Consider the following 9,374-nt stretch of genomic DNA (forward strand, 5'->3'; position numbering starts at 1 on the left):
TCATGCTTCAGCTCCACAGCCACAACACAAAATAGCTGTGATGTTCAGAATGTATCTATCGGCTTATTATAGTAAGAACTGGAAACAATACTGCTTACTGCAGCATTTCGGTCACGGTGAAAGCTTTTTTTTTTTTTATTAGTTTAGCAATTCTTTCTATTCTTAATTTTTTTTAAACAATGTTTTTAATTTCATATATGCATTTCAAAAGTGTTATTGAATGCATTTATCATGCTTCCTTTTTATCACGGTAGAGGGCTTTAAATGATTACACGCAAATCTTACGCGAACAGAACTGTAAAAAATAAAATCATCTTAATGACTAATTCTTTTAAACTTATTCTAAATCAAGAGATCACATGATACAGTTAATGGAAAACAAGACTTTATTGAGATTTTGTTGTGAAAAAAGCAATGTAGTAGTAAAAATAACATTTCATCTAAAACAACTTATAACAAAAAACACACGAAAGAGCCTCATAAAATTAAAATAAAAAACGATCTGAAACTAAATTTTTAAGGGCATGACTTAATTGAACGCCTCGCACATTAGGTTATATCCTCGGAATGAGGACTGCAGTCATCAGTTCTTTTCTGATAGCTTTACAAATCAATGCTTTCCTTAGAGCAAAGCTTTTAATAGAACTACACATCCACCCTGGTTTCCTACATCGGAATGACAGTTCAGTATTGCAGTAGAGTGATTTGTCGTTCATTCACAGTTTGGCTCAGCAGTGCATCAGATGAGACTCGGTTCACACCTCTAGGTCATGATTATTTTGTAGGATCATCTGCATGGTTTTCATGTCAGGCATTCTGACACACAATCAGGTGAATTTACAGTAATACGGGTCGCTGCAGTATGATTAATCAGGAGCAGCTTCTTCAGCAGTAAAACCAAAGAATCGTTAATGGCTCAAAATTATATAAAGAAAAACTATAACTAAACTTTTAATTATTGATTCTTTTAAGAAGCCAATATGTTCATTATTTTTCTCATATAAAATTTAATTTATAAGAAAGCGTATGAAGGACGTCATGATAAAACATAAAAGAAAAAGAGTGTGGAAGATCTAATGTAATAGGACTTCTCTCCTTCTCAGTGGACGTGACGGAGATACAATGATTTCATCTGAATCATCGGATTCGACTCCGGTGTCTGCATCCAACTCTGCCGTGGAGCGGGGATGTCTTTGAGCTATGAAGAACAGAAAAGGTATTCACAGCTTAGACTATGCAAACCAGATGTTACCAACCAAAGTTCATGTGTGTGTGAATCTAAAAATCAAATGAGGAAAGGTGACGTCTTGTTTTCTCCTCTAACCTTGTGCGTGTGACCTGCCGGAGACAAAAGGGTTTGTGACAGGATTGAGGTCTTCTTCCTTTTTGGTGTTTTTACCAAGATAATCAGAACCTTGACCAAAAAAAAAAAAAGAAGAAGAAAAAAACATCAGTAACTTCTCTACTGTCACAGGAAATCATCACGAACCTGAGTGGAAACCAAACAATTTAACAAAATAATAAAAAGTAAAAAAAAAAAAAAGAAAATCTGAAGGTCCGGTTCAAAATGTTCACCCAGATTCTGTTAAATGTTAAATGTGAAACTAATAAAAAACATCTGCTAGAAAGAGTAATATGGACAGCAGAAAAAAACTGCATGTGTGAACCACCTTGAACTAATACTGTTAATTTCCCCTTTCAGTATTTAAAACAAAGATCTAAAAGCCTGATGTGTCTTTACATTTATGAACTAAATCGATCAGATTTTAGACATCTCTTGTCCACATCCCACTCCACATGATATCAATATCATCTGTTTCATTTATTTCTAGACTCCAGAACTAAGAAAAGCTTCTTTATTACCTCCTTTAGACTTTTAAATCCCTGTGAAGCTACTCCTAACAGATCTCCTGTGGCTTCTTCTATACAACATTACATCTGCAGTCTAGAAACATGTTCTAGTTTGGAGGCACATGTATATGGAAAATAGAGTTTTTTAGCAGCGTTTATGCCTTCCCCCCATTAGCAGCCTCTTATATCAGTCCTATCTTGTTTTTTTTTGTTCTCGTATAACTGACTGTATGTAAGAACTAAAGAAGACAACATGCTGTGATGAAATAAGAAGGTGCATCACTACGGATTCAATTGAGGGTTTTTGCCCTTAAGGAACCAAGTTATAACACCTTATTTATTGCTTTTTTTTGTTGCAAAAAAAGAAGAAGAAAAGAGAACTAAAGCCCCACCTTTGCTCCAAAATTGCTAAAGTGGTGCATTGCAGACTCACTTAAGTGAATAAGTCACATGTCAAACACAGCAGCAGGCTTGTAAGCATGTATAGAATAAGCTGAGCTCAGCATTTTGCTCTGTGGACCCAAATGCTGACCAAACCTCTGTGATTTAACGCTAGAGGAACCAGGGAGTCCCTGAAAGCTCAGTGAGACCTTCTGGTCAGGTCTTAGATAGCAATCTTTACAGGTCATAAGAGATAGCATCATTAGAGGCTGGCAGGTCTGCTGAGTGCCATCATCAGTCTTTTACCGCAGACTGTCAGAGGTCTGGCTGCTGCAGAGGAGCGCGCCGTCATGGAATTAGATAAGCACTTCAGGTAGATCCATCACTACTCATAAAGGTGTCAGGGGAGTAATGAAGGGCAATTCTTAGCTTTAGAGTACAGCGTTGCACACTTTAGTATAAATCAAGGCAGAAGCTCGACTCGGGCTCAAGGTGGTTCCAACTGTAGTATAATTCTTAATGTGGATGAATTATCTTTGTATCTCCACACTATAAAAGAGTCCACCATCATTAGAGACAATACAAATTATACTGAGATGTTGAGATTAATTCAGACGGAGAGTCGCAAATATACAGGAGAGACAGAAAACATCTGCTGTGCCTCATCTATTAAAAGATTGAATCTACCACTAGAAATAGTTTCAGTGAGGAAAAGGAATGTAGTCAACAAACAGGGGATGTAATAATAGGAAAACATACATAATCTTAAGTTATAGTACCTAGTGGATCAACTCTTTTTGTTTATCGCCTTAAGATTTAAAAAAATATATTTTAGAGGAATTCTAACTCTCTCTAATTTACAAAATGTCTCCAGACATTAAATTCTGCAAAACCTTCTGAAGGTCCAACAAGAGCATTTAAATCGGTTTCAAGTCTGGATTCTGACTTGATTCCCTTTATTTCCAGACATCTGTTCTTCAATGTTTGCTGCTGTTGTGATTCGCTGCCCTGCTGATAATCCTGTTTGGGTCCAGATTCAGCTATCAGCTACATGGCCTCACATTTGAAACTAGGTTTCTTGCAAAGCACTCAGTGACTTTGTCAGATCCTGTGGTTTCAAACTAACCAAAATCTTCAAGCCTTAACACTAGAGTTCGACGATTAGTTCAAGGGATTTATGAGAAAATTTTAAACAATATTATTTACTGAACATCACTTTTACATTAAAGGAAAATATTTCAGAAGTATCCTAACAATCTTTCTATAGATTCTGTGAAATGAATCTGAACAAAATGCTAAACAAGGAATGTAGTCAGAGTGAGTTCTTCTTGTCTTTTCTTTTTTTTTTTTGCAGTTTGTCAGATGACTGTGCTGCCAGATATTGGACTAGTTTTCTGGGAAGATAACTATCAATTTTAAAATAGATGCTTCTTGAAAATACTCTCTCAATTTAGAATGATGGATTCATATTTTTTTGTAAATCATCTTTCAACTGTTTTAAGATTGATGGCTAGCAACAGTTATTTAAATCCCATTAATTCTGACGTGTTTCTACCAAACAGTAAAAACCTCCTGCTTTTATATCCGGTTACAGTTGCTAATGATCAATGAAAGGTGTATTGGACCCTAAATGCACCAGGGAGCGTTATCACAGATCCTTCCTCTCAGCAGCTGTAAGACTCTTTAACCATCACCGTTCCCAACAACCTCAATAAGTTGTTATATTCATGCTGATTTTGCACAGTTTCTATCTTAGTCAGTAAAATAACATTCTGCTGTCATTTTGCACATCTCTGTTTGCTGCTTTTTTCAAATATCCATTGCTTTTAAAATGTCCATAGCTGTATAATGGTTATTTATTCTCCCGGTGCACAGTATTATATTGTTAAAACACTTTACAGTTCAGTATTTTATCGTTTAATCTTTTAAATCTTCACTATTATGTTATTCCTATACATTTTTCTATGGTCCATATTTGTATGACCATATTTTTTCTATGATCTTTTTGCTGCTGTAAACACCAGAATTTCCCCATTGTTGGACAATAAAGGAATTTTCTATTCTAGTGGAGGATTTTTGAGAATTTTTGAAAAGACCCCCCCCCTCCTAAAAATGCACATAATGCACATGTCTATTAAACGCATGCGAGAGCGTGCACAAGCCCATTTCTCCTTGTGCACGCCGTTTAAAAGTTGCTGTTTGCATCACTGATACAAGCTTACTTTCTAAAAGGAGCTATGCCATTTTTCCACTATGTCAGACTCACTACCGCGTTATGCTTGTCGCACACTGATAAGAAAACGAATTGCAATATGAACGACAAGCGAACTTCTAAACATATTCTTAATATTTTCATACTTCATATGCATGGATGCCCAAACATTTAGAGTATTGGTGAACAGATAAATGCAGAGAAATACCTCCCCTTTGCACATTGATGAGAAAACAAATTGAAATATGATAAAAACGAAAAAGGGAACTTTTAAACATATTCTTAATGTTTTGTCAGAAATGATATAGAATGGTGTTGATAGCAAAAGCGGGAAATGCCATCCAATGTGCAGAGAATAGATTCATCGGACGCTTACTGTAGCACATCGACTAAAACGTGTCTCCATATAAGTAGAAATCATGTTAATTCAAATTTATCCGCCACCAAAACTCTAACTCTGTATCCATGCATAAGAAATATGAAAATATTAAGAATACCACCAAGGGGAGGTCATTCTCAGCAGGCAGATATTTCTTAAAGTGAAATGGGGACAAACAAGTAGGACGTCCTTATGTAAACATATCACCAGAATGATTGACAGTTAGGAGGACCACTTATTTAGATGATCCACCCAGAAAAAAAAACTCCATTATACCTTTAATTAGGTACATTTGATTACCGCCTTCTGGCTGCTGCTATCCCTCTTAAATCCCAAGTAAGCAGGAGGGTTATACTTAAGTTTTTCTTATGACTGCAAAAGCAATCCTTTCACCAAGAAGTTTAAAATCCTAGCAAAGCGGTGCCCTTTGATTTTGTCCCACCTCTTTATAGACATGCACATCAAGCAGTCAAACCTTACCTTTTCTGCTAGGACCATCTGTAAAGTCAGGCGGATAGCTTTCATCTGGAGAAGGCACTGTAAACTCTGAGCTGAAGCACAAATAAAAACAAAATCATTCTAAAATAAAACTGTTGCTGCAGTTTTTAAATGATCTATGTAAAAGACGAGTAACCTCTTTGTTGCAAGAGCACAACGAGCCAAATGTCCCCTGAAGGCAGACTGTATCAGTGTCAGGGCAGCAACATCTGGCCCTCCATCAGCAGAGTTTCTGCTGCTTAGAGATGCTTTAGACTGAGGAGAGACAGAGAGGACACAGAGGGATGAGAAGGAAGCAAACAAGCAAACTCTGTGGCTTTTAGAGCCATCTAGTGTCTGTTTTAGGTGTAATGAAGTTTCAGATGAAATGCATGATATCTTAATGCTTTGTTAGATTTAAACTAGCCTACAGTCTGATCTACAGGGTGTTTAAAGATTGTTGCAGTTTCTTCATGGACCACTACTTGATATCTAAATCCACCTTTTTAATGCAGACAGAAAAATGCACAAACAAATAAAACACTGAAAAAAAATGATTTGCTAATGGCTAATTAGATGACCCTGTTAACGGAGGCATTAGTCCAGAACCATGTGTTCTTTTTTTCTACTACTCTGTTTACATCAAAACGTGAATGGGGTTAAGAGCGATGAATACCTACGTAACAAACCGTATAGTGTTGTAGGATTAGGAATACCTTATTCTCTGTGTTTTTCTGATTGTTCTTCAGCCATAAATTTCGGAAAAGATGCCCCCTTATCGCTGACTGCAGCATCACGGTGTCCTGCAGACAGAATCAGTAGGAAAACAGGGAGGTATTCCTTACATAATAGTTCTCTCAAGCATCAATGACTTCCTTTATGTAACTGCAGCATGTTAGCTACCCTATGTCTGTGCCGTCTCCAGTTCGTCTGAATAATCAAAGCGGCCTTTTCTTTTTTAGCCATCTCTGCATCCATCCTCTGTGCTTCTTCCCCTTTTTCCTTCTCCTCTTCCTCCTCCTGACCTGCTCCGTGCTGAGCATCCTCCAGATGCTCTTCCACTGTAGGAGGGGGTAAGCAGACCTCAGCCTTTACAAGTTTGCTTCTGTCATCCTCCAGAGTTTGAACCCTTGTCAACAACTGCTCTAACTCCTGTCTGAACAGAAAAGCAAAATAAATAACATTTAAAAAATTAAATGGTGACAATTTCTGATGAGTTTAAAATCATACAAGGAGATATGATGGAGAGCAATGGAAACAGTAGCCACTGAATGCTACACAAAGAACATAATAACCTACTGTACATGCGACGAGTGTCTTCATATAAACTGGGGAAGGTGCACTGTTAAGATCAATAGTTCCTTCTTTATGCTGACGCAGTTCTATTAGTTATAGAAAATTAATCTTATAAGGTGCTGATCTATTGAATGCCTGCTGCCTGAAACAACAGACGGCACAGAAACTGTGCATTTTAATGGCTGCATAAACAGCTACATATGTAAAAATGCACATTAGCGATTAGAGATCGATATGCTGATGCAATAAAAAATAACCCCAAAACACCAATAGTGGTTAAAAAAATGCTGGTTGATGTATTGGTCAATATCTAGACTTTAGAAGTTATTCATATCTAGGAGAGTTGTTCTTTGTGATTGAAATATCAGTGATTGCACCATTGCAATTATAAAAGACTCTTTGGATCTGATATTTGGCAGGATACATTTAAAGGGTTGTTTAATCCTATTGTACAAACTAGTTCTCCTTAGTCACTAAAGATCTTAGTTTTTTTCTTTTTTATTATATTTGATAATTGTGCTTTGCAGACAGAACATCTGCACAAACTACAGAAATAAATATGCATCGAGCTTTGGGAAGAGATTCAGTTCCAGATGCTAAAGCACCTAGAAAACAGTGGCGGATATTGTTTGATAGGGTAAAACCAAATATGAGTCTAAAGCAAATGTCAGCAATAGTGTTGCGGTTATACAGGTCCTTGCTACTTCGCACCCCTACAATAAAACTGGTTTGAGCAAACTATCAAATATAATTAGTGCTTAAGATTATACACACAGATTTTGGCCATTTAAAATTTTTTTTTATTAAAGTCAAAACAAAGTGCATCCAAAAAGGCTATTTATTGATCTAATTCCAAAAAGAAAAAAAAAAAAAGCTTTTTTCAGTTTGGATACAGTGAGTCGGCTTTAACATTTTTTTCCCTCAGTATTTGACTAGATCTTCTGTTGCAGGGTTTATACAGGAATGAGCAACTCTATTTTAAAGCTTTTTAATGCTTTTTTTAATGTTCTTGGAAATAATTTTAAAGCCATCAACAAGTACCTATGACTCTCATTTATACATGGCAAATTCCTTCTTCGTCTTTACCGCCAGCTGGCTGCAATTCCTCGATTTCCGGCCACTTTTGTTGAAATTAGCATTTCCCCCCCCTTTTCCAGCTTTTTTTTTTTTTACAATCAACCAGAAGCAGTTCCACGCAAATATGCAAATACATCATGATATAATATATTGCCATATATTTACATATTGCAAATTTAAAATATAATTATTTAATGACTTTTAATGATTGATGTGTCGCCACAAACGGCTCAGAGGATTTAACAACCTACCTATGCTGCTGCTCCACTCTGTCTAGTTGTTCTTTCTGTTCAGATTTCAGCCGTTCAGTCTCTTTTGCTAGCTCATCTCTTTCTTTTCTCATCTGCATCAGTTCATCACTGTGAACACAAAAATACACAAAAACAGAACTTTGACTTTTCAAGCTGCTGGGGAAACAGTAAAAAGAAGATGACAGCCTTTTATCATTTAATTATTCCTGTTTAATAAAATGATAAATAAATGCACATTTGACACAAAATGCATTAACCTTAAAAGATTCAAAGTATCATAGTACATTTTTTCTGATTAGATGTTAAATATAATGGTTAATATCAAAAAATACTTAAATCTTTATTTCTTTTTACTTATACAACTTCTTCAAATAGTTATATGTCAGTCACTTCTTTAAAAGTTTTCTATTTAGGTAAAGTCCAATAAAACTCCATCAGAGGAATTTCTGCTTAAGCTGATGCCCAAACTGTTAATTATTAATGAAGATAATATGTTTGTTAAACAGACTGCTTACTTACTTTTTATTTGTCAGCTCCTCCTGAAGCTTCACCATCTCCTCCTCTAATTGGCCGATGTTTTCCCTGAGAGCAGAAACCTCTCCATCTTGCTCAGTTCCCACAGAGACCGCTGCCTCTGTTGCCATGGTAAACCCTGGAGCCTCTACAGGCGTAGCCTGGACCTCTTTATCCAATCTGACGATGCCGTTAGCTGAATGGGTGTGTCTTCTACTGTCCTCCAGCCTCTGATTGGACAAAATAATAATGTGGGAGAATTTTTTATACGTCTAAGCCACACAGTGTGTTTACAAACATGACCAGTAAAAACTTCTTCTTACCCTCTCCACCTCTAACAGTCTTCTTAGCAACCGCTGTCTGCTCCACTCTTTGTAACCTACAATCACACAAATGCATATTTCACCCTTATCACATTAACATTTATTAAACATATTGTAGTGATGATTCATGGTTTTAGACAGGGAGGACTTATACATGCTTGCTCAGGATTTTTGTACTTATTAACGTGAGGCCAAACACAATGATGCAAAAAAAACTCCAGCCTGTTTTAAACATTTTTAAAAAAAAAGGTAATTCCCATGTTTTTCTGGTGTTCAATGCATATGGATGGTAAAGGGTATGTAAAGACCTTTAATTCCAGCAGCAGGACTTTCCGTGTCGAGCTCTTCTCTGAGCGCTGCGTTTTCCTGTTGCAGATGCTTCACGTTTTCAGCCAAACGTTGAACTGTAGAGCTTAAAGCTTTCTGCTGCCTCTGAGAGCATTTACTCTCTGCCCGACTGCTGCAGAGAAACATGCAGACGGAGACCTAAACAAGCTGATCAAGCTCAGACAAAAAGGTGAAGTTTTAGCGATGACTAAATTCATCAAACATAAACACTTCCTGTTAGCATCGATACTGTTCAAGGTGAACGCTGTTACTGACTGTAAGAGAGT

The 9,374-nt window shown here is 36.6% G+C and overlaps 1 protein-coding gene across 2 annotated transcripts in view; it reads right to left on the reverse strand.

Moving 5' to 3' along the window:
* Positions 1 to 382: 382 nt before the first annotated feature.
* Positions 383 to 9,374, reverse strand: part of iqce (IQ motif containing E) — a 16,383-nt gene continuing 7,391 nt past the window's right edge. For both annotated transcript variants that reach the window (XM_015397415.1, XM_015397416.1), the window contains 9 exons: positions 8,761 to 8,816; positions 8,444 to 8,667; positions 7,925 to 8,032; positions 6,204 to 6,456; positions 6,017 to 6,103; positions 5,458 to 5,576; positions 5,304 to 5,374; positions 1,325 to 1,414; positions 383 to 1,198 (listed from right to left, as the gene is read on the reverse strand). In XM_015397415.1, the coding sequence (XP_015252901.1) occupies positions 1,074 to 1,198; positions 1,325 to 1,414; positions 5,304 to 5,374; positions 5,458 to 5,576; positions 6,017 to 6,103; positions 6,204 to 6,456; positions 7,925 to 8,032; positions 8,444 to 8,667; positions 8,761 to 8,816 (1,133 nt within the window). In that variant the 3' untranslated portion in view covers positions 383 to 1,073. The remainder of the gene's footprint in view (positions 1,199 to 1,324; positions 1,415 to 5,303; positions 5,375 to 5,457; positions 5,577 to 6,016; positions 6,104 to 6,203; positions 6,457 to 7,924; positions 8,033 to 8,443; positions 8,668 to 8,760; positions 8,817 to 9,374) is intronic.

This window comes from Cyprinodon variegatus, unplaced genomic scaffold (genome assembly GCF_000732505.1).
Source record: "Cyprinodon variegatus isolate N-32 unplaced genomic scaffold, C_variegatus-1.0 Scaffold860, whole genome shotgun sequence".
NCBI classification, from domain to species: Eukaryota; Metazoa; Chordata; class Actinopteri; order Cyprinodontiformes; family Cyprinodontidae; genus Cyprinodon; species Cyprinodon variegatus.